Here is a 24,940-nt window from a genome sequence, read left to right as displayed (position 1 = left end):
CACAATGGAATATTACTCAGCCATAAAAAGGAACGAAATATTGCCATTTGCAGCAACATGGATGGACCCAGAAAATATTATACTTCTTGAAGTAAATCAGACAGAGAAAAACAAATACTATATCACTTATATGTAGAATCTAAAAAATAATACAAATTAATATATATACAAAATATAAACAGACTCACAGACATAGAAAACAAAGTTATGGCTACCAAAGTTATGGAGGGAGGGGCAAATTAGGAGTATGGCATTAACAGATACAAACTACTATAACCTAAAATAGATAAGCAACAAGGATTTACTGTATAACACAGGAACTATATTCAATCCTTGTAATAACCTATAATGGAATATAATCAGAAAAAAAATAACTGAATCACTATGCTGTAAACCTGAAACTGACAAAATACTGTAAATCAACTGTACTTCAATTTAAAAAAATCTTTCTGTATCCTCTCATAGTACTTAGAATAAAATCTAAAGCCTTTGCCATGGCCTGCTTGATTTTCTCCACTTTCTACCTCTCTATCCTCATTTTATACAACTTTCCTACTTACTTACTCCAGTCTAGTCTCACTGGACTCCTGTCAATTCCTAGGACATATGAAGCTCTTTGCTACTATAGAATCTTTGCATTTGTCATTCTCTTTACTTGGAAATTGTTGTTTCTTTTTTTTTTCTTCATGTCTTATCTTAAATTTCACCCTCAGGTCTTTCCTGAACCCTCTATCTAAAATCAGTGTTCATATTACAGTAACTTACCTATTTCCTTCAAAGAACTAATCACTATCTTTAATTATTATATGTATTTGTTGACTCTATATGTCAATAGAATATAATCTCCGAGTGGACAGAAAGTACACCTACCTTAATTGCTACTGAATCCCCTGTGCTTACTATGATCAAAACAGAGTAGGTGTTCAATTAACATTCATTAAATCTATAAAACCTTATCAGGCTGGACTATATTTGAATATTGGGATACCCATTTTCCCTTCATAAGTCAGAGCTTTGTGAAGGCGACGACTTCTATTTGTCTTTGTATCCTGAATTATTAGAATGATGCCTAGCACAAAGTAGACATGTATCACATTAGTTTCATGAATCAGTGAACTAACAAACTGTAAAAATGAACAAAGCTACCAATTTTGATTGTGAATGAAATTGACTAAACTAGCCCTGCATTAAATCAGAATTGATCAACTTGTAAGAGAAATTGTCCTATGTAAAGCTTATATTAAAGTTGTAAAAAAAAAAAAATGAACACATAGTTTATATTTTCCTCTCCGGAATGTTTATTGTTCCTAGGAACTGTTCAGTATTGAAAGTCGCAGTCCTTTCCAGCAGTATAAAAAAAATTGTCTAGATTGGGCTTGCTTCTTTCATTAGATTTTCATGAGAATTTCAAAGCTGGGAAAAATCAGGCAAAATGTTTTTGCTTTGAGATAAGAAGATTAGGTAAGCAAAGAGTTGAAATAGCTTAGATGAGGAAGTGACATTACAGGTAAATACAAATGGAAAAAAAGCAGTTGTCACAAGTGATGAACATTGCTCTGAGCCTAATGATTGTTTTACGTGTAAAGAAGGAAAAAGGCAGCCTCAAGACTAATAGATAGTCTTGGTGGCGCAGTGATTAAGAACCCGCCTGCCAATGCAGGGGACACGGGTTTGAGCCCTGGTCCAGGAAGACCCCACATGTCCCAGAGCAACTAAGCCCGTGCGCCACAACTACTGAGCCTGTGCTCTAGAGCCCACAAGCCACAACTACTGAGCCCACGAGCCACAACTGCTGAGCCCACGAACCACAACTACTGAGCCCATGTGCCTAGAGCCCACGCACCGCAACAAAGAATAGCCGCCTCCCCCCCGCTGCAACTAGAGAAAGCCCGCGTGCAGCAGCAAAGACCCAATACAGCCAAAAATAAATAAATAAATACAATTTTAAAAAAAGAGCAGATTGCTCCATCTCCTATTAAAAAAAAAGAAAAGAAAAGACGAATAGATAAAACTGATTTTAATAGAGAAAAACCCATCAAGCAATAAAATAGCTTTGTCTTAGCAAAATGATCATGGAACCTAAAATTCTTAAATTTTAAATTTGCCTTTGTGATGTGTTTTTCTTGCCTGTAAACTCTTTGCCAAAGGTTTTGCTATCTCAGGCAGTGCAGTTCTCTGTGTAATTTTACAAACTCTTGCCTATTTGTCGTATTAACTTATTCAGTGTTTAGAGAGAGAATTAGAAATGGTCTTGTCCAAGGTCATGCCCTGAGCCAGAGTTGAGCTCAGGTCTCAGGAGTCCTTGTCTGCGTTCTCTCCGTCATATCAAGGGTCAAAAACGCAAATGCTTAAAGGAGTCAGACAGGCAGCATAAATGAATAAACAGACCAGGCAATGAGGTATTTTTTACTTCTACAGAGAAGTTTCTCTTTTCAGCTCTCAGTACTCTCGGGCTGAATTCCATGTTCCCTCCTTTGACAGAGAGATGGGCATAGAGAAATAGATTGCTACTACAGGTAAAACATTAGTGCCATCATGATGATAAATTGAGTGGTGGTGCCTCTCACAAACTGGAGGGTGCAGGCCTGTCTGAAGGGATCAGTCACCACTCAGCTCCAGCTGACCCTTGCCATGGGGGAGTATGGTGACCCAGTGTTTTACAATCACCAGTTCTTCAAGAGAAACCAAAATCTGGACTTAAAGTGAAATCTCCCAGTTTTAAAATATTGGCTCATTTTTAAACACATTATATATCCCACGTAAAATACATCTGTGGGCCAGATGCCACCTCATACTACCCATGTATGATCTCTGTGTTATACTGTATTGCATTTCTATTTTTCCCATGTTCCAAATACAGGTGCCACCTTAATAAGGAAATGCCAAAAAGCCCCACAATTCTAGTTATGTATTGTAAGATGGCCTTTTCCTCTTGATCCTGACCTGAAAGCCATCCTGAGGAAGATCTGACTCCACCCATCCAAATAGTGTGTAGCCTTTTCTGCCTTCTCCTACAGCTGCCAGCTCTCAGAGCTGACATCTCAGAAGATGGAGGAAACAAGGAAAGAGTCATAGAGTCAGGATGGTTCTGTCTATATATTTCTAAGGCAGCCACTTGGCAAATATAGTTATTGTCGTCACACTTGTTATTGGGAAACAAATAACCACTTAATGGGACGCTGTGATCTTCTATACTGTGCTAAATGTATTAGAGAACAGAAGTAGAAGGATCAACCCTTGCAACAGGCACTCCAGGCTTTTGAAATGAGTACTCAGTTATTCGACAAACTGGCTCCTTCTTTGTTAATCAGGATGGGCCTTTGTCATCAGATGCTGTGGGAAAAAAAAAAATTGCAGCTGACCTTTTAAGGTCTTGTTCTTCCAACCATTTTTACTCTTTTGGTGGTACTTCCTTCTCTTTAATAATAGGCGTTACGATCTAAAAGCCACCTGTATGTCACTCACTGCAACCTTCCCTGCAAAGCAAATTTTACTGTCCACATTTTACAGTTGTAAGAGAAGAGGCTCTGAGAGGTCAAGTAACTTAGGTAGCAGAGAATATAAGTATAGACCATGAGTTTTGAACCTAAGTCTGTTTCCAAAGCCCGTGTTTTCAGCTACTGTCTTAAAATGTAGATTTTATTATTATTATTCAGGTATGATGAGGCCAGCAGATCAGGAGATGATTGCCACTGAAAGGATAGTTTGTTACTCACAGTTCTCCAGAAGAGGGGGCCGGCTAAACCATGCAGGGCCAAATGGGAACCACTAAGGTTGTCCCTAGTTGTCTGGTGCCTGGCTCTGGGGTGATTAGAGCAGGGAAATAGAGGAGGTGGTGAGGAGGTGTGCTCTGTATTAGTCAGTTTGCATATGAAAGGCATGCTTACAGGCCAGTGGGGTCCTTTACTATCTCTAGGAATTGGCTAGCCCTGGAAAGGGCAGTCTCTCCAGGGTCAATAGGGCCCCAAATCCCAAAGCATCACAAATACAGAAAAATAAAAAGACATGATTAAAATGCCCACATTTCCTTTTATTAGACCCAAAAGTTCAAAGCCATCCTTTCACTCTGATTTTCTTATGCTCTGTAACTACTCAGTCACTAAGTTTTGTTTTATTTTCTTCAAAATGTGTCTCATTCATTCTTTCGAGATGTCAGGCATTGTAGGCACTGAAGAATGGGAAATAATGAGGTTTTTGATTTAAAAGAGCTCAGAGCGTAAGGTAAGAGATAGACATATAAACTAATCATTATTGAAGGACTTGATAAATGCTGCAATAGAGCAAGGACAGGGGATATTCGTGCCTTGTATTCCCAATGTCAGCCTCTGAGCCCTGTCTGTGTTTCCTACCCTCTGTGCCTAGTCATCTCCCCATTGTACATACCCTACTGGGTTAATTTTCCTTAACTTGTCATTATTTTGCTCCACAAATCGAAATAATTTCCTGTGGCCTACAATTCAGTAAAACAATAGTCACTTATCTGACTTTTAAGAACCACTGTCTGTCCATACCCTCCTCATGCATCCATATTTTCACCACTTCATTTATTCTCTAATTTAACATACAGTTACCCTCTGACCAATGTGTGCCCCACACAAATAGACACAAATATAAAGCGTGGTAAGTGCTCCCAAGAAGTACATGGTATTCTGTGGGCATGTGGTCCATTATGGTTTGTACATCCCACATTTATCCAACAAATACTTATTGAGCATCTATGATATGCCAGTCTCAGGGCTAGACCAGCCTTCTTACTGTCTATACCCAGATTTGTCTTTCCATCTTCATATCTCTACCCATCACAGCCTCCTTTCTGGTATCCCTTGCCTCTAGCCCTTTACTCCTCCAAACTGCCTGTTCTTGGCAATTATTATATATACAACTATATAATAATTGCCAAATATTATATATACAACTATACAGTAATTGCCAAATTATTGACTTCTTGCTTTATGCTCTTGTATGTATTTCTTATTTTCCACTCTATCCCAGAGCCTAGTCCCAGTACCTGGTGTATTAGGCATTCGGTAAATACCAAATAACTGCATTCATGCATGTGGGACACATGCTAGCTTCTGTGCTTCCTCCGGGAAGCTCATTTAAATCTCCCTTCTCTGACCTCCTAAAGCACTTCCCATAGAAACTAGCCTCAAATCAAGTAATGGCTTTAATTATCCATTATTGATGCCAGTGGCTTCATTGTGATGCTCCGACTGGATTGCAGACTCTTTAAGGTCCAAACCATGCCTCATTGCAGTAACCCCAAACTGAACCTTCAGCAAGTAAATATTCAAAACCTGGATGATTTTCTTTCCGTTGAAATCACCAGTTGCTTTGGTATTATTTTGACACATTTCTACACAAATGGAATTTGACAAGTTATACCTGGAAGTTGAGTAGACAATGTGACATGGTAGTTAAGACCAAGGACTTCAGATACAGAGAGACCTCAGTTTGAGACCTAGATCTGTCACTTACTCCCCTATGACCTTAGGCAAGTTACTTAATCTCTTCTAGTCCTGGTTTTCTCATCTCCATAGTGGCTAATAGTATCTTCTTCACGGGAATGTTGTAAGAAATAAATGAGATAATGTATGTAAAATGCATAGCTTAGTATTGGTATATGGTAAATGAGTCAATAAATTTTAGGTGATATCATTTATTCTGTTGTTGGCATTATGGTAGGCACGCTCTGTGCCGCAGAAATCCTGTTTTAAAAGGAGACTAGGACGGGGTAAGGGGGAGAGGAGGTCGCTGAAGCTCAGAGCAGATAAGTGACTTGCACAAGGTCGCACAGCTAGCTAGTATCAGAGCCAGAACCCAGACCCAGTCTCGGTGACTCCAGAACAAAATCTCATCCTCTTTACGCAGACCTGGCGCTCAGGAAGCCCGCTCAGGGAAACTGTCCCCGTGAGGCCACGGTAACCGGTCTGTCCGTAGTTTGAATGAAAATAAATAGATCAGAATGGTTGTTTTGGGGATTCACGTAAACGTTGAGACAATACACAGATTAGGTTCAGGAACTCAAGCCCATTGTTGGGTGTGGTTTAGCAAGCAGAGTCACAGCATGGGGAAGCACATCCCTTCCTGATGCATAGTGCATATTATTTTGTTTAGAGCCACCAAGTGGATTAAGGAATAAATCCTAGACGTGGAATTTCAGATGAGAAGATGGTTGTCTGCAGAGCTCAGACATTTCTGTCCTCGGAGAGAGAGCTCTGTCCCAGTTTCCCATGCGATAACTTCTAAGTCAGGGGAGATTCTCTTGACATCTCTGGGGCAACTCTTTTTTGTGTTTTTTAAACTGGGACTCCCTCCTCATAGACTCTTTCACTCAACTTCTCTGTTAGTAAGACACAGAGAATAATTCAAGGTCTGACATTGCCCTGGGGTAACAGCGTGGGGTAACCGGAGGGGGAGATGATGTAATCCAGAGGCCAGTGCTTTTAACACCCAGGCCGGCCCCCCTCTACCTCATTTACCCTGAGTTACACCTCCTTCTCATGCCTCTGTCAAACATCATTCTTGGACCTGATACTACCTGCTGCTACCAGTTCAGCCTTGGGAGTTTCTTTTCCTGCTGTTCTTCTCTTTAAACTTCTTTGTTTTTATAAATCCAAGAGGCCAGCAGTTGGTTAAACAAAGCTAGATTTCTGAAAGAGCTGAGACACTCTTGCTGAGTTAGCATTTTAATATTCTTGGATCCTCTGTAGACAAAGAATTGAAAGAAACAGACATTTTAATATATCTTCTTCTGGCTTTAACATAGACTAGAGAAGCTATAAAGTTGACCCCTCTCTCTTGTTTTTCAGATAGATCACATGGTGCAGGGCCATGCTGCCTTCCCAGAACTACAAGCCAAGGCCACAGCCAGGTAACAGCTCTCTCTGTTCTCTACAGTTTTCCATGCCCGACCACATTAGGGGCACTGACTTTAGGCAGCTGCATGATTTTCAGATCCTGTGAGCAATGAGAATGCCTGGCAGTACTTGGTTATAAGATAGTCATCTGGATGATCCAGGGCATACATGTATTAATTTTCAAAACAATCTAAGAGAATTCACAAAAAAACTAGAGATCCTCCAAGAATATGCCAGTAATCATGGTTGTGAAGCTCTGACATAGAAGAAAGAGCATGGATTTTTTGAGTCAAAGTTTCTTGGATTCAACTCCAGTTTTTCTCCTTAATAACTATGTGACCTTGGGCAAAGTATTCAACTTCTTTAAGCCTGTCTTTTCATCTGTGAAACAGGATAGTAACTGATAGGAGTGATTTCTAGAATATACTGTTAAGTGAAGAAAGCAGAGTATTTTATTTATTTATTTATTTATTTATTTATTTATTGGCTACGTTGGGTCTTTGTTGCTGCACGCAGGCTTTCTCTAGTTGTGGCGGGCGGGGGCTACTCTTCATTGTGGTGCATGGGCTTCTCATCGTGGTGGCTTCTCTTGTTGCGGAGCACGAGCCCTAGGTGTGTGGGCTTCAGTAGTTGTGGCTCACAGGCTTAGTTGCTCCTCGGCATATGGGTTCTTCCCTCACCAGGGTTCGAATCCATGTCCCCTGCGTTGGCAGGTGGATTCTTAACCACTGCACCACCAGGGAAGTCCATAAAAGAGTGTTTATAATATACTCTTTTTTATGTAAAAAGAAGGTGATATAAGAAAATATATGTGTACCTACTCATTTATGCAAAAGAAATATAGGGAAGTTAAACTAGAAACTCATGAGGTTGTTACCTATAGGAGGTGGGGTAGGAATGGGATGGAAATAATGGGGAAATGGGAACAGGGTAGTAGGAGGGAGCAACACTTCTTTGAGTATACCTGTTTATATAACTCATACTCTTAGAATCATGATGATGCTTCATGTCCCCCTGAAAATAAATAAAAGATAGATAGATAGATAGATAGATGATAGGTGGATGTGTGTGGTGGGGGTGAAATACAAACAGTGAAAAAAATGAACCTGTAGTATTAATAATAAATAGTATGATCATACTAATGGGTGTTTGGGAAAGAAAAGAATTAACCTAAGTAATTTCTACAAAATTATTAGCCAATATGCTTCAAAGATTAGGAAGCTTAAGGAATTACTAGAAAATTGTCCCAGATTTGAGGAGACTAAGATGCTACTACATCTAGAAACAATGTATGATCATGGGTTAGATCTTGGCCAGAAAAAAGCACATTAGTGGGGAAAACTGTCAGCATTCAAATAAGTATGGAGATTAGTAATAATACTGTATTTATGTTAATTTCTTAGATGGTGGGTATAGGGGAAGTCTGCATACTATTTTTGCAATTTTTCTGTAATCTAAAATTATTTTGAAATTAGAAGTTTGAAGAATAATTATTGAATGAATTTCATGATAATAATGCTTAGTAGTTGGGCTTTTTAACAAACGTAAGGTATTTTATAATATTTTCAGAGAAACCCCATTCATGTAGCTAGTACCTGGCAAAAGGGAGATAGTCAAAGGTGGAGGTTACTATCCTAGATCCTGGAGCCAAATTGCCTGTCTCAGCTGCACCCTTTAGTAGCTTGTTACCCTGGGCAATGTACTTAACCTCACTGTGCCTTAGTACTTCACTGTACAGGAAAATAATAACAGTAAACACCTCATAAGGTTGTTGAGAAAATTAAATGAATTTAACTAGTGTCTGGGATATAGCAACAATTGCTGAGCTATAATAAATATTCAGTAAATGGTAGTGGTAGTGATAAAATTTGTAGTTACTCGTATTAGACATTTCCATTCCACCAAGGGACGTCTGTTCTTATGGGGAGGCACACCTGCACAGAGCAGAATGAAGTGCATACTGACTAGAACATAAACTCTGTGTCATCAGGGTGCAGAGGAGGATTGATCCCACCAAGGAGTTTGAGAAAAGTTTCATAAGCTTTCCCTTCTACGAGTCTCTAGTTACAATGTCATTCCCATCTACAGGGATCATACCACTTAGCCAATAACTAGCACTTTAGTTGGCTTAGAGACCACATAACCTAGAAGAGGGATGCCTAACCTCAGATCACCAGGGAACCCCTTAATTGTGTGCAGAGTTTTGTTGATTATATACTTACGCGTACATTTCTGGGAAGAGGGGCCATAGCTTTTATCCAATTCGTGAGGGGATCCAGCATTTTAAAACCTCTAACCCAAAGGAAGGAGCACAGATGTAGAGTTTAGAGATCTAGATTCAAATCTCAGCTCCCACATACATAGCTGTTTGAACCTTAGTTTCCTTATCAGAACATGGGATAGTAGACAGGAGAGAACCAGCCATGGATAGCTCTGAGAATTTATTTTGAGTTTACAGAAGCAATGTATTTGGAAAGGCTTCGTAAACTGTACGATGACAATGACAACCACCACTACTACTACTTCTACTACTATTACTAATGATTATAAAAGAGGCGGACATTTTGGAGGGGATTGTTCTAGGGTTAAGAGCAGATGTCATCATCTGCCTGCCTTCTCATGGAGTAGCAAGAACACTGGACTGAAGTCTTGGCTTCTGGTACCAATTCTGCCATCAATGTCTTGGTGACTCAGTTTCCTCACCTATAAAATTACGATGATCCCACCCTGCTTAATTCATTTTCCAGGTGTTATGAGGATGAAAGTAGACCGTGGAAATGCCAGTCTCTGAAGATCTTAGACCTCAACGCAAATCTGAGGGATAGGTTAGACTTTGCAATGAAATACTCAAAATGTCCAGAACTTTCTTCTGTAGCTGAACCTCATGTGAGTAGTTTTGATTGAAAATAGGAAGAAAGGGAGGATTTATGGATTAGCATGTAAACCCAGAGAAACAGCAGCACAGTGTGGTCCAGAAGCAGTAATTTATAGAATTCAATCTTAGAGTCAGACTGGATTTACATCCCACGTCTCTTCACATGCCAGCTGACTTCATCCCGCTTTCCAGCTACCTCTCTGTATTTTTCCCTCTCTTTAGAGCTAAGTTGCTCCAAAGCATTGCCTGTACTCTTGGTCAGTTTCCTCACTCCTCCCTTGCCCACTCCAGTTTGATTCTGTCACCATCGGCCCCTGAAATGTTTACTGTTCAGGTCCTCGGCGACCACAGGATGTCTTCCAGTCCCCTTCCTTGAGCTCTCAGCTCCACGTGGCACCAGTGATCACTCCTTCTCCTTCCCACACTCTCTTTTCTTGGCTTGCCAGAATGTCACTCTCACCTAGTTTTACTTCTGTATCTCTGACAATTTATTAATCTCCTTTTCAGGCCTATGATCCTTTTCTCTGTCACTAACAACAAAGTTCATCACAGCTACATTCTTGGACCTCTTCTCTCTTTGTGGTCTTTTCCATGATCCCATCTACATTCTTGGCTTCATTTCCTGCTGTATTTTGATGACTCTCAAAATTTTATCTTCAGTTTGTATATACTTAGTAGGCATTCAATATTGGTTCTCTTCCCTTCCAATTTCTTTTTATTGTCTTGCAAAGGAAAATGTGTCTCTATCGTATCAGATCTATAAATAGACTATATCAAGACTAGCACTCACTATGCTTCAGATCTTAGAAATAGGAATAGTTGTTATTAAGTGAAGTTAGTTATTTGGAAGGGACAACAAATCCCTTGGGTTCAAAAACTGTATGCCTCTTACGGTGCGACTTAGTGCTGTCTGCAAACAGCAATGCAGGTCACCCCTATCTCAGAGCTTAGCATCAGCAAATCCTATTTGAAACCATAGAAACAAGTGTTGATAAACAGATTGAGTATTTTATACTCTTGATTTACTGTAATCCTTCTAGGCTTCATCCTGAAGAGAAGCCTTCTGTGAGCTTATGAATTAAGTAAACAATAACTAGATGTACCCATGCGTGTAAATGGCAACCGGAGTCTCTTTCTATGTAGGGCCAAGTATCCAGAGATGTTACTCCGTAGCCAGAGATCACCTTCCATTGATTACAACTTCAGCTCTTTTCCTCTAAACTGCCCATTATTGTCTTACTTTTCTTAAAGAATCTTTACCAGTGGTTCAGAATGAGGTTATGGTGATGGCACAGTTCGGTGGGAAGATGTTGGCATAATCCACAAGTGCTGGATTCACGGTTGACAGCAGAGCCAAGGTTAAAATCCAGGTCCTCTGACTGTCTGATGAGTGTCTTATGAGCACTTATGGTATAACGGTGAACAAAGAAAAAAAAAATCCGTTTTCATGGAAATTGTGCTCACGCACATACACACACATATACCTATATGTGCGTGCGTGTATGTTTATGTTTGTATGTATGTAGAGAGAGAGAGAGAGAGAGAGCACATACTCCAGGAATTGGTAAGCATTCTAAAGAAAAATAGAGATGAGTAAGGAGACATAGAACGACAAGAGGTGTTGGAGTGACGGATGGGAACTATTTCAGGTGAAGAAGCCGTCCTTGATGAGGTGGCACTCAAACGGGACTCTGAACTGAATAAAGAGAGAGATCAAGCCATGGTTATATGGAGGAGATCCCTTTAGCCCAAAGGAACAGCAAGTCCCAAGGCCGGGAAGCAGCAGCCAGCTTGGCAAGCTCAGTGGACATTGTAAAGGGCACTGTGACTGACCAAAGTGTGAGGGAATGGGGGACAGATGAGAGGTAAAAGTTAGCCAAGGGTCAAACCATGCGGGTCATTGTAAAAAGCTATAAGACCACTGCACTTTTTTCAAGATTTTTGTTTTTGAGCATATGGAAGACACAGTCAGATTTACCTTTTAAAAGGATTACTTTGGCTGCTCTGTGGAGAATAAACCAGACCATTGGTGGGGACGGAGGGTCAGTGGAAGACATGACTCCTGACCTCAGCAAGTTTATGGTCTACTGGAGGAGGACTGGAGACAGAGAAGCCCAGCCTGTTCTGAGCTCCTTTTTCAGCAGTCACTGCAAGCAGTGGTCATTTCTCATTGTGATTCTGTGAATTTCCGGTCTCTCGGGGGTGCAAGGTTCTGCTAATTCCCATCCTCTCTCTCAATCTGTCTTTCTTTTTTCCCACTTTCCCTGGAGTGTTTTGTTATTCCTTTCAGAACAATCAACTTTTCTTGATATGATTTATTCTTCAAACCTCTTTTGCTTCTGTGATTTCTATAATCCCACTGAGGATCACTTTAAAAATGTACTGGTCCCCCATATGCCAAATCTCAGAATATATCTAAACCTTCCCATTAAAATCTGTATAAATGCCCCCGCCCCAGAGCAAGAAAAGGAGAAAGAAAGACCAAGAACATTTTTTAAGAATTTTCAGTGTGCCTGGCACTGTGCTTAGTGATAGTTATATATATATATATATATATATAAAAAATCTAATTTAATTCTAGTTTAGGAAATGAGTATTATAGGGACTCCACTTCTAAACATTGTTTCCACTGTGCATTCTACTCTTGTGTTCTCAGATTGTTCCCTTGGCCTTTATGGCTTCTTCAACCTTGGTCCCTCAGTCTGACAACTGGGGCCATCAGTCTATCCACAAGTATTGACTTAGGCTCCCCTGAGCTAGGACAGTCATAGACCCAGGGTGATGATATTAACACCTTTCATCCCCTAGGGTGTGCCAGGATAAACAGTAAATTCTTGATGTCTCTTGGATGAGAAATGTTTTTCTAAATAGACATAAGCTGGGTATTACAATGCCTTTCTTTGGCTTCTGTTTTACAGGCAAGGATAAGAAAGTGTTCAGGGCACTGGGGTCCTCTCAAAAAGACTGAGGGCTGTGCTGACTTAGGAAATCAGTTCTTCATTTTCTGCCTCTCAGCAGATTCACTGTAGCCTGGCATAGTGCCTGGTACATGGGTGGAAGTGCAGGGTGGGGTGTCGCAAGATGCTTATTCCTTTTCTCTGCCCCCTTCTGTGGGGTATACCAGCACGCCTGGAAGGTTGTGTCCATATGACTCCAGAGATCTACTCTTTTGGCAGCTGTACTACAATGAGAGGGAGAGGTAAAAATAACCTCTAACAGTCCATGCGGGATCAATATTCATACATTCTACACTTCAGTAACCGTGTTGAGCACCTGGTGGGATGCATAAGATGTGACTCTTTCCCAAAAGGAATTCAGATTCCAGCAATGGATACAGATAAAATTAAGAGGCAATTATCATACAGTGGAGGAAGGGCCATTCATTCATTTGATGGCTACTCTTGGGTGGTTCTGTGTGCCAAGTTCTCTGCTAGGTTCTGAACGTATACTGGTAATGGTCTGCCTTCATGAAGCTTAAAGTCCAGAGAAGGCCATAGGCAGTTAACAAGTAAATGAACCCATAAATAAGTCTATGGTGACCAAACATCATATGAAAGAAACTAACAGAGTACGATGATAGAATATCAGGGAAACCCCATTTAGATGAGGTGGTCAGGAAAGCCCTAGCTGATGGAAGCACAGTTAAGATCTGAAGGATATAAATGAGCTAACCATGTGAAGAGCAGAAGGGAAGAACACTAAAGGTTACCAAAGGGGAAAGGTTACTAAAGGGGAAAGGGGGGTCGGAGGGATAAATAAGGAGTTCGGGATTAGCAGATACAAACTACTAGATATAAATAGATAAACAATAAGGTCCTACTGTGTGTGTGTATATATATATATATATATATATCTGAATCACTTTGCTGTATATCGGGAACTAACACAACATTGTAAATCAACTATATTCAATTAAAAATAAAAAGATGAGTCTAGAACAGCGATAGCCATAGGCAGGTAAAGAAGATAAGGAAGAGAATTCTAGGCAAGAGGGAGAAGGATAGGCAAACATTCAGAGGTTAAGACCTGCATATTTTGAAAAATTAGAAGTAGTTTAGTGTCACGAGAGCATGATGTGTACAGTGGTGAGGAGGGATGCAGAGTGGAAGGCATGTCTGTAACGTGGTACAATGCAGGGAGAGCTAGATAATGAAGAACATTATGCCAAACAAGGAAGCTTATACTTTATCTTGAGGACAGTGGGGAGGAATCACTGAAGGTTTTAGCTAGGTATGGAGTCATCATCAGAGTTGCATTTTAGACGAACCACCCAGGAAGGAGTGCAGAAAACCTAGTTGGAGGGGGCACAATTTCAAGGCAGGAGATAAGTTAGAGGGCCAGTCCTCTAATCCAGACATTTGAAGAGGGCCTGCATAAAGTAGTAGCAGTTATGAGGGAGAAAAGCATGCTGGTTAGAGGAATATTTAAAATAATAAATTGACAGAACCTGGTCCAAAATTAAATTTGGAAACTGAGGGAAGGAGAGGAATCAAAAATGATACCCACTCTGACTCTGCCCCCAAAATGGTTGCTTGAGCAGCCACTTAAATGAGTTTGCCTTTGGTCAAAGCAAGGAGCATAGAAAGAAGAGTGAGTATATCAGAAAAGATGATGTGTGTCATAGTAGACATTTTTTAATTGAGGTCCGTTTGGGCATCCAGGAGGAAGCATTTGATGAGTGCTTGGATATTTGACATGGAACTCATCATAGAGAAATGAGCAGGAGATAAGGGCATATATTTGGAACTCTGCAGCAATAGCTAGTTAACTGGAGCCCTGAAAGGAAGATGGGATCATCCAAGGGTGTAGAAAGAATGAGAAGGGGGCCAAGGACAGGTCTCTGGGAGTCTTCATATACTTAAGGCACAAAGAGAGGAAGAGAACCAGCTAGAAAACCAAAAGAGTATTGTCGCCTGGAAACAAGGGGAGGAAAACAAATTAGTAAGAAGTGGCCAAGTGGTACAAAATGCAAAAGACAGTTCAGGTAACATAAAGGCGAATAATGGTCCATTGGAGACAGCAACAAAGCGGGGATTTCTCCTCATGGTGGAGCCAGTCTCAGCAGAATGGGGCAGGCAGAATACCTATTGCAGTGGGTCAAGGAGGAACTGGAGGTAGTGTGGAAGCTTCTTTTCCAAGACTTTCTCTTACTCCTAGAAAAGGCACAAATTCTTCTGTTAGACCATGTGTTCTGATTTGGGGTTTGAAAGTACGGTCACCATACTTTGGGGCATCCTGTGAATCCAAAGAATTAAATGGTTTATGGAGAAGGAAAGTAGAGATTCCAGGGGTGCGGTATGCATTGAAGATTGTGAGCCATGAAGTCTGAAAAAAATCTTCCCTGACTCTAGAAGTGCATTTCCTGTGATGGAAAACAAGAAGGAACTATTTATTGATCAGCTATCATTTTATAGTACTCAGGACTCCATATTTAATCTTCATAGCAGCCTATAAGGTAAAAGTATTAACCCTGATAGCAAAAAAGTAAACTAGCTTGGAGAGGTTTAGTGTACCTGGTCAGCCACCTGGTATACAGTGAAGTCGCTTTGTGATTCTTGAAACTGTATTTTCTTCTTCATACACAACAGGACTAGGAAAGCAAGGATTTCTCTCTCTAAGAGAGGATAAATGAGTCTGGAGTTCATGAAAAAGAGGGAGACCTATCACTAGGAACAGTTAATATGTGATTCCCGAGCTGGAAGAGGGCAGACCGCCATTTATCAAAGAATTGATAAAACATACAAACTGAAACAAAGTCAAAACCAAAAAAGGCACCATGCAAGGTTAAAATTATGTGAATAATGATGTGCATTTGTTATTTTAATGTTTTCCAAGTGCATTTCATTTTGAATGATATACTCAGATAGCGCACATGGTAAGGGATAATTGAAAAAACGTGCAGAAGAATGGCTGCATTCAAAGAATAAACATACAGCTGCGAGGAGGTTAGGAGTCAAAGGGGTAAGCATATGCCCCGTCCCCCAGGGATCTCATTAGTGCACGAGTGACCGTATATGTAGAGGCTAAATGAATCTCACTGTTTGCAAAGACCCACAGTAAATGAGACAATGACAAATCAATAGTAATTAGGCCGACAGGTTCTTATTGACCCAGATGTCTGAAACCAAATGCCCTGCTCTGAGATTCCTTGAGAGACAAAAGATTTATAGACATGTGCTTCTTCTTTTTTTTAATCCCTTTACTCTAAGTGCAGTGATGCTCTTCTGAAGTTCAGTGTTGCTAGAATTAGTGCAGACTCTTGACTTCTGGCTGGAAAGGATGTTCTTGTGGCCATCGTTGGCCATGTGACTGTGTTGGACCAGGAGCAGAGAGAGCTGGGAGATAGAAAACCAGGGTGTGATCGTATTCTCCCCACATATGTGGTTCTGGCCCTACCTTCCATGGAGACCTCAGAGGATCCTTTCTTAACACTATCATAGAATCATTCTAAAACAGAGTTTGAATGTAGGGCTTTGACAAATAATTCCTGGCTGGGGATACAGAATCACAGAGAGGGTTTAACTTTGGACTCCGTCACATGTCTACACGCCTTACTCATCCCCTCTGTAAAGGGGTGTTAGCGGTACTTGGCTCACTGGGCTATGTTTGAAGGCCAGAGGAGCAAGGAGCAGCAGTTGATGTTACTCTGGTCAGTGAGCCTTTTCCCAAGAAGATCTTCATCTTCTAATATGATGTAGGGCCGAAGATTTTTACAGACGGGAATGAGGAGTCAGGGCAAGAAGCAAGGAGAGTGCCTGGTAGGCTGGACTGCCCTTGCCTCCGCCCAGCACACTTCTCACACTTACACACGTGTGCACACACACATTCTCACACTTACACACACACACGCACTCACATAGAACAGTTTTGTTTTTCTATATTTTCTATCTTGGAGTTCCACATAAAGTTTTTATTTAATAGGTGTTTGAAAACCACTACTCGTTTGTTTCTTTCTTTACACTTAGTTTAGAAAACTTTTAGGAATTTCATGGGATCCGGAGGGACACTCACAGTGTCACAAAACTAGAACTAGAAATCGCTGAGCTGCACTCCTAAAACATTTTAAATGTAAATAATAAATATTATCTTATGTATCTTAGATATCAACCTCCCTTGGTCATTGATCTCCTATACTTTTTTCCTACCATTATTCAAGCCATGTTTAAGGCTGTGGTTCCAAGGACACCAGTGGGAAGTGGCATGGGATGCCAACCCACTTTCTTCTAGAATTGTCAGTTCAAGAGAAGGAAGCACCTTTAAAGAGGGGAAGGGTAACGAACTTTTGTGTCATGCAGTGAGATTTCACCCAGTGAGGTATTTTATACCCATTATATCCATGGGAAAACTGAAGCTCAGAGAGGTTAAGTCACTGACCCATTTTACCCAGCTAGGACAGGTAGAACCAGCATCTGAATGCAGGACTGCCTTGACTCCCAAGCCCATCATCTCTGTCTCCCTCTCAGGTAAATAGACTGAGAGAATGAGAAAGGTCATCTGGCTCCCTCATTCTACATGTGAAGAAACGAAGGCTTAAAGAGAGAAAGAACTAGTGCAATGTCATTTGGTAGGTTTAGGTTGGAAACCAAGCCTTCTAACTCCTGATCCTAACTGCATTCATTCCATCATATCACTGCCCTTAGCAAACTCCTATCCTGAGTCGGGGAACCATCTCCATTCACCATCATATTATTATTATAATTAAGAATACTGATTTTTAAAAATCCTTGACATATGTCCAGTAGTGTACATTTTGCAAAATCCTGTATCTTCATCTACATAGTCTCCTTTGATCTTCACAAAACCCTATGAGGTCAGTTGGGCAGGGATTATGATGGTTGTTTTTACAGATGCAAAGAGAGTGGTTCAGAAAGTTTGAATAACTTCCTCACAGTAGTGGTTACACACCTACAATGGAGTAAAGCCATTCTTGGATCTGGTCTTCTGAGTCCAAACCTTTCCACCTTCCACCAGGACAGGCCTCCAATCCTTGACGAGAGTACAGCGTGATTTGAGAGTGTGGTTTGCTGATTTCTATGGGTTGGGGTGGTTTTTGTGCTGAAGCTTTTGGGACCCTGCTTACTTTCTGGATTTGATATGGGAGTACAAATGATTTCTTTCTACAGAGCAATTTGCTCCCTGACCCTACCCACCCACCCCCTTTTAAAAACAAAATCCACTTCTCTTCCAGATGCCAGAGTATATATGCATATTTGAACAGTCACCTGGATCTGATTAAGAAGACTCAGCCCGTGGGTTTCCTCACTGTTGATTTACATGTTTGGCCAGATTTCCATGGCAACCGGTCTCCCTTAGCAGATCTGACACTAAAGGGCATGGTAAGTAACAGTCAGTCCTTGCACGAAGGTGAAGGCGGGCCAAAGGGCTACAGAGTTTGAAAGAAGCAAAGTGAGGAGAAGGCAAAAGAGGAAAAATAAACAAAGCCGGCCAACAGCCCACTGGCTTCTTGCAGATGCATTGCTGTTGGGAAGGCTCTTGCTGCTCCTCAGGATGATCTGCTGGAAGTTCTCATTGTTTCTGAGCCACCCTTGAGAGCGTTCGAAGCAGGATTTCTTACATGTAGCTACTGCTGCCTCTTTGTCCCACGGAGCGGCTGGAGGTCGCGAGCCCCTGCCTATGTAATCTTTGTATTTACATCAGTTTGAAGAGTCATGTTCTCCATCTCCACCTCCAGGCTGCCGAGTGAGTAAGTGGTAAATGTTACGACCTATGGTCTAGCTTACCGCAGCCACCCGTCTGCCTAGGCCCTGAGTCAGGGCTGCTCAGAATGCATGCCAACATTATTAGGGTTTCAGATAAACTTTGGTAGAAGTAAAATAAAATTAATAACTTACGTTGGTGGTGAAATTCAGCTCTTAGTGACCTTCAGAGTCACTTCTAGTGCAGATATTTGGGGCCGGAGGGGCCAGGATGACCTTGGTGGAAGAGCTCACAATCACCTAAGCTAAGAGGTAACATCCTGATGGCCAGGTGAAACCGGTTGCCTAAGAATAGCTTAGACACAGAGAATTGTGTTTGAGGATGGATGAAGCATGTGAAAGCTAGGGAAAAAGAGCTAAGCTACAGTTCCAAGAGGCCAGGAGAGGCCACAAACAAGAAAAGAGGCCATGAATTCAGAACTCACATGTCCAGAAGTGGAGAGCAGAGGGTGAGGTGCATCAAGGCGGGGGTTTAGAATGGAGGCCATGAGCAGTGCAAGGTTTATGCAGTGCGTGACAGTGGAGCAGGCCTGCTGGCTTGAGGAACTTCAAAACTTAACAGGCTTTGGCTTTGTGATTAATTCTATTGAGAATATTTTAAATATTTTTATGAGGCCAACAGAAAGACCCAATCTTTATTTTCATTACCTACTTGACACAAGCAACTTCTGCTAATAAAAGGGAGTCATGGTGGAAAGAAAAGAAATTGGACATAGCGAAAGTGATGTCTGTCTGGAGTCCATGAAGTGCGGCCCACACAACAAATAATGGTCTCGGCCTCCTGTTTGGCCCATGGAAGCAGAAGAGGAATGTCTGGAGAGGGCCACGTGGCCACAGGCTATAGCTAGAAAGCCATACTTTCAGGCAACTGGCTTTCTGGGTACAAACAGAGGTTAGGGGAAGCACACATTTTGTATGAGTACAAAAATCCATGTCTTAATTAGAGACAAATATCTAAAGCCAAATATAGGAGACACTTAAAATGTTAAAGAAGTGAAGAAGCATGACCAGTTCATAAAATGACCCCCAAACAAAGCAGGGTTGTATCTTAAAATGATTGCAGCTCTGAAGTCCAGGGCTTGGATGTGGAGTCCTTCCTTTGGGGTCCTTTCCTTGCCAATACCTGCTGTACCAGCTTCATCATCCAGCATGGCAGGTGCCATGGCTTCCTAGTGGCTTTTGTCTGTGTTAAAACCAACCCTGACATCCAGAAACTTAAGAATTACCGTCATTAGGATTCCAATAAAGGTAGCCCGAACACAGACTAGAATGCCAAAGGAAACAATGGAGTGCTTTTAAGACTGTCTCATTAGAATAAGTATGAATAAGTATGTAATCACCGAAGGAGACTTCTTGCACGGGGACATATGCCCAATGGTATTAAAAATGCTGGTATATTTATCTTTTTAAAAGTTCTGTTGTTTTATAAACATACCTTATACATCACCTGATGTTTCTTAGCAGTGATTTCCCTTAATAACTGCCCTTGGGTTAGCCTTACCTTTGAATAGCTGTCATTTGATGAATTTACCTCACAACACTGGAAGGAGAAGATGACCTAGATAAGATAGAAGGAAGGAAATTCTGGGCTAAAAATTTTCCCCAGGGCTTCCCTGGTGGCGCAGTGGTTGAGAATCCGCCTGCCGATGCAGGGGACACGGGTTCGTGGCCCGGTCCGGGAGGATCCCGCATGCCGCGGAGCGGCTGGGCCCGTGAGCCATGGCCGCTGAGCCTGCGCGTCCGGAGCCTGTGCTTCGCAACGGGAGAGGCCACAACAGTGAGAAGCTTGCGTAACGCAAAAAAAAAAAAAAAAAAAAAAAAAAATTTCCCCCAAATCTCTCTTTTTTTTAAATTTTTATTTTATATTGGAGTATAGTTGATTTACAATGCTGTGTTAGTTTCAGGTATACAACAAAGTGATTCAGTTATACATATACATAGATCTATTCTTTTTCAGATTCTTTTCCCATTTAGGTTATTACAGAATATTGAGTAGAGTTCCCTGTGCTGTACAGTAGGTCCTTGCTGATTATTTTATATATAGTAGTGTGTATGTGTTAATCCCAACCTCCTATCTTGCCTCCCCCGTACCTTTCCCCTTTGGTAACCATAAGCTTGTCTTCCAAGTCTGTGAGTCTGTTTGTTTTGTAAATAACTTCATTTGTATCATTTTTGTAGATTCCACATATAAGTGATATTGTATGATGTTTGTCTTTCTCTTTTCAACTTACTTCACATAGTATGATAATCTCTAGGTCCATCCATGTTGCTGCAAATGGCGTTATTTCATTCTTTTTATGGCTGAGTAATATTCCATCGTATATATATAACACATCTTCCTTCTCCATTCATCTGTTGATGGGCGTTTAGGTTGCTTCCATGTCCTAGCTATTGTAATTAGTGCTGCAGTGAACATTGGCGTGCATGTATCTTTTCTAATTACGGTTTTCTCTAGGTATATACCATATATATCATATGGTAGTTCTATTTTTAGTTTTTTAAGGAACCTCCATACTGTTCTCCATAGTGGCTATATCAATTTACATTCCCACCAAAAGTGTAGGAGGGTCCCCTTTTCTCCACACCCTCTCCAGCATTTATTGTTTGTAGACTTTTTGATGAAGGCCATTCTGACTGGTATGCAGTGATATCTCATTGCAGTTTCAATTTGCATTTCTCTAATAATTAGCAATGTTGGCATCTTTTCACATGCTTTTTGCACATCTGTATGTCTTCTTTGGAGAAATGTCTATTTAGATGTTCTGCCCACTTTTTGATTGTGTTGTTTGTTTTTTTGATATTGAGCTGCATGAGCTGTTTGTATATTTTGGTGATTAATCCATTGAAGGTTGCTTTGTTTGCAAGTACTTTCTCCCATTCCATAGGTTGTCTTTTTGTTTTGTTTATGGCTTCCTTTGCTGTGCAAAAGCTTTTAAGTTTAATTAGGTCCCATTTATTTATTTTTGTTTTTATTTTCACTACTCTAGGAGGTGGATCCAGAAAGATATTGCTGTGATTTATGTCAAAGGGTGTTCTGCCTAAGTTTTCCACTAAGAGTTTTACAGTGTCTGGCATTACATTTAGGTCTTTAATACATTTTGAGTTTATTTTTGTGTATGGTGTTAGGGAGTGTTCTAATTTCATTCTTTTACATGTAACTGTCCAGATTCCCCAGCACCACTTATTGAAGAGACTGTCTTCTCTCCATTGTATATTCTTGCCTTCTTTCTCATAGATTAATTGACCACAGGTGTGTGAGTTTATTTCTGGGCTTTCTATCCTGTTCCATTGATCTATATTTCTGTTTTTGTGCCAGTACCACACTGTTTTGGTGACTGTAGCTTTGTAGTATAGCCTGATTCCTCCAGCTCTGTTCTTCTTTCTCAAGATTATTTTGGCTATTCAGAGTCTTTTATGTTTCTATACACATTTAAAATTTTTTTGTTCTAGTTCTCTGAAAACTGCCATTGGTAATTTGATGGGGATTGCATTAAATATGTAGAGTGCCTTGGGTAGTATAGTCATTTGGACAATACTGATTCTTCCAGTCCAAGAACATGGTATATCTTTCTATCTGTTTATGTCATCTTTGATTTCTTTCATCAGCATCTTATAGTTTTCAGAGTACAGGTCTTTTGCCTCCTTAAGTAGGTTTATTCCTAAGTATTTTATTCTTTTTGATATGATGATAAATGGGATTGTTTCCTTAATTTCTCTTTCTGATGTTTCATTGTTGGTGTATAAAAATACAACAGATTTTTGTGTATATTAAGTTTGTATCCTGCAACTTTACCAAATTCACTGATGAGCTCTAAGTAGTTTTATCATAGCCTCTTTAGGATTTTCTATGTATAGTATCATGTCATCTTCAGACAGTGACTGTTTTACTTCTTTTTCAGTGTTGATTCCTTTTATTTCTTTTTCTTCTCTGATTGCCATTGTTAGGACTTCCAAAACTATGTTGAATAAAAGTGGCGAGAGTGCACATCCTTATCTTTTTCCTGATCTTAGAAGAAATGCTTTCAGCTTTTCACTGTTGAGTATGATGTTAGCTGTGAGTTTGTCATATATGGCCTTATTATGTTGAGGTAGGTTCCTTCTATGCCCATTTTCTGGAGAGTTTTTATCCTAAATTGGTATTGAATTTTGATGAAAGATTTTTTTGCATCTATTGAGATGCTCATATGGTTTTTATTCTTCATTTTGTTGATGTGGTGTATCGCACTGACTGATTTGTGGATATTGAAAAACTCCTTGCATCTCTGGGATAAATCCCACTTGATCATGGTGTATGGTCCTTTCAGTGTATTGTTGGATTTGGTTTGCTAGTATTTTGTTGAGGATTTTTGCATCTATGTTCAAATCTCTTTCCCTCAGTCCAATTTTGGATAACATCAAAATAATCACCCTGAATCTATTTATCATGTTACGCTTTTGCCAGAACCTACAATGTGACTACTTTTTCCAGCATTCATTCACAAAATGTGTATTTGGTGCTTACTTTGTAGCAAGTACTGCTCAAGCATAATCCTTACATTCATGGAGCATATTTCAAGGGAGGGAGGTGCTTGATAAAATGTTAAGTTAAAAAAATACGTAACATCTAGAATGTCAAGAAAATCCCAGTAGGGCAAGAACCATATGTGATTTTTTCTTTGGGCTCCTGAAATATTTCTCTGAGCACATACTAAGTGCTTAATATGTACTTATTGATAATTGATAGTCAACATGGAGATAATAAGAGGTCATCTGTTGGCTTAGAAAAAATATACATGTGAACAATTTGCTAATTCTAAATGAATTAGATTGCTACTGACTCTTACTATCCCTATGATCAGTATCTAAAACCAGTCATAATGTCCGGGTAAATGAAGATAAGAAGTTTCCATTTTATTAGAATTATGAGTGCCTTTGTTCATCAATGAATTAACTAATTATTTTAACAAATACAGGCCCTGTTATAGTTGGTGGGGGATATAAGTAACTGGACACAACTCCAGCTTTCAGGAGCATTAGTGTTTTGGTGGGGTCGGGGAAGAGAGGCAGGCAGAATATATAAACAAGCAATGGGGATACAGGGTCAAACTCCAGGTGCCACTCACTGCCCAGCGCTCCTTAGACGTGTGGTAGATGATAACCTAACATGGTCTCAGCACTCAGATAGGAGGCTTCAAATAGGAGGTGACATTGACACTGTGTGAAATAGGGAACGGGGTCTGGGACCAAGGGAATCATAGTATGTGCAGTGCTCTAGAGGGAGGAGAGCATGGCGTGTGAATGTTCACAATTTTTTTTATATCATTGTCTAACCAGTGATAGATTGCATTTAGCATTTTATCTAGGTAATTAAAAAAAGGCCTTCTCAGAGAATGACTGGCCACTCCCTATTCTCCTTCTGCTTCAGCAGCATCACACTCTCCCAGTTCTTTTCTCTCCCCTCTGTTCTCTCACCCTTGTTAGACATTCATCCATTCAGAAAGTGCTGATGGGTCACCTACTATGTGCAGGCCTATGCCAAGCTGAGGGAACACCAAGAAGAAAAGAAACTGTACCTTTTCCAAGTTCACATGAAAATGGGGGAAATAATATTGTACGTGTGTGAGAGTGTGCATATGTGTGTATGTACATAATGTATGATCCCTGTAATGCAGACATCTATACAAGCCGAAGGAGGTGCTCAGTAAATATCTGATTTTGAATTATTTTTTTAGGTGGCATTTGGGCAGCAAACCCTGATGCAGCCTTTCTCTGCATCACTTGAAAATACCTGTGAAGATAAAAAAAATAAAAAGCGTAAACTCATTCTGACTTTAACAATTAAGATGACTTTCAACTCGGAAAACTAGAATTGACAATCTCAGAGAGAATCTGGGAAGATCTTCCAGAATCTAAAAGACTAAATGTAACTTGTTTGATAATCATAATATCTGACATGAAAACAAAATAAACCACCAGCCTTGCAAAAGTTGGGACCTCTCCACTTTCCGGTCCCTAGCTTAAAAATGCAAGGTCCCTTTAAGCCTAAAAAGAGAGCAGTCATCCCTCTCCTCTGCTGCTGATGGTTAAGGTTTTCTGTTCTGTTTTGTTTTGCTTTTTGGAAGCAGCCAGTGAGTTTAATTTCCCAGAACTCCTCCGCAACCCGGACCTTATCTTCCCTTTCACTTCAATCCATTAGAAAACTGCCAACCCAAGTAGACAACTGGGCTGGAAGTCTGATTTAGAATGAATGGTGATGCACTGCAGTTCTGAGGACCCTGAATCAAAGTCTGTTAAAGGGGCAGAGATAGGGAAACCCTGTGAATTTGAAGGAGGGGTGTAGTTTTGCATGTCTACCCTCTGTCCTAGGATTAGAAAGCAGGGCAGTGGTGATCCACCTCCGGGCAACAGAGGTACACAAAATAAAAACTGCTGAACTCTGGGAATTGGCAACTAGCTATAGATCTAAAGAGGCAAATCCAAGTTACAGTTAGCGGGGCTGAGAGTAAATT

The 24,940-nt window shown here is 40.5% G+C and overlaps 1 protein-coding gene across 10 annotated transcripts in view; it reads left to right on the top strand.

The window, feature by feature from the left end:
- Positions 1 to 24,940, top strand: part of FGGY (FGGY carbohydrate kinase domain containing) — a 411,736-nt gene that overhangs the window by 284,814 nt on the left and 101,982 nt on the right. For all 10 annotated transcript variants that reach the window (XM_060139919.1, XM_060139918.1, XM_060139916.1 and 7 more), the window contains 2 exons: positions 6,813 to 6,874; positions 17,924 to 18,071. In XM_060139919.1, the coding sequence (XP_059995902.1) occupies positions 6,813 to 6,874; positions 17,924 to 18,071 (210 nt within the window). The remainder of the gene's footprint in view (positions 1 to 6,812; positions 6,875 to 17,923; positions 18,072 to 24,940) is intronic.

The sequence above is a fragment of the Lagenorhynchus albirostris genome, chromosome 2 (genome assembly GCF_949774975.1).
Source record: "Lagenorhynchus albirostris chromosome 2, mLagAlb1.1, whole genome shotgun sequence".
Taxonomy (NCBI): Eukaryota; Metazoa; Chordata; class Mammalia; order Artiodactyla; family Delphinidae; genus Lagenorhynchus; species Lagenorhynchus albirostris.
The sequence above is the reverse complement of the archived record's forward strand: the minus strand, read 5'-3'. Positions and strand labels throughout refer to the sequence as shown.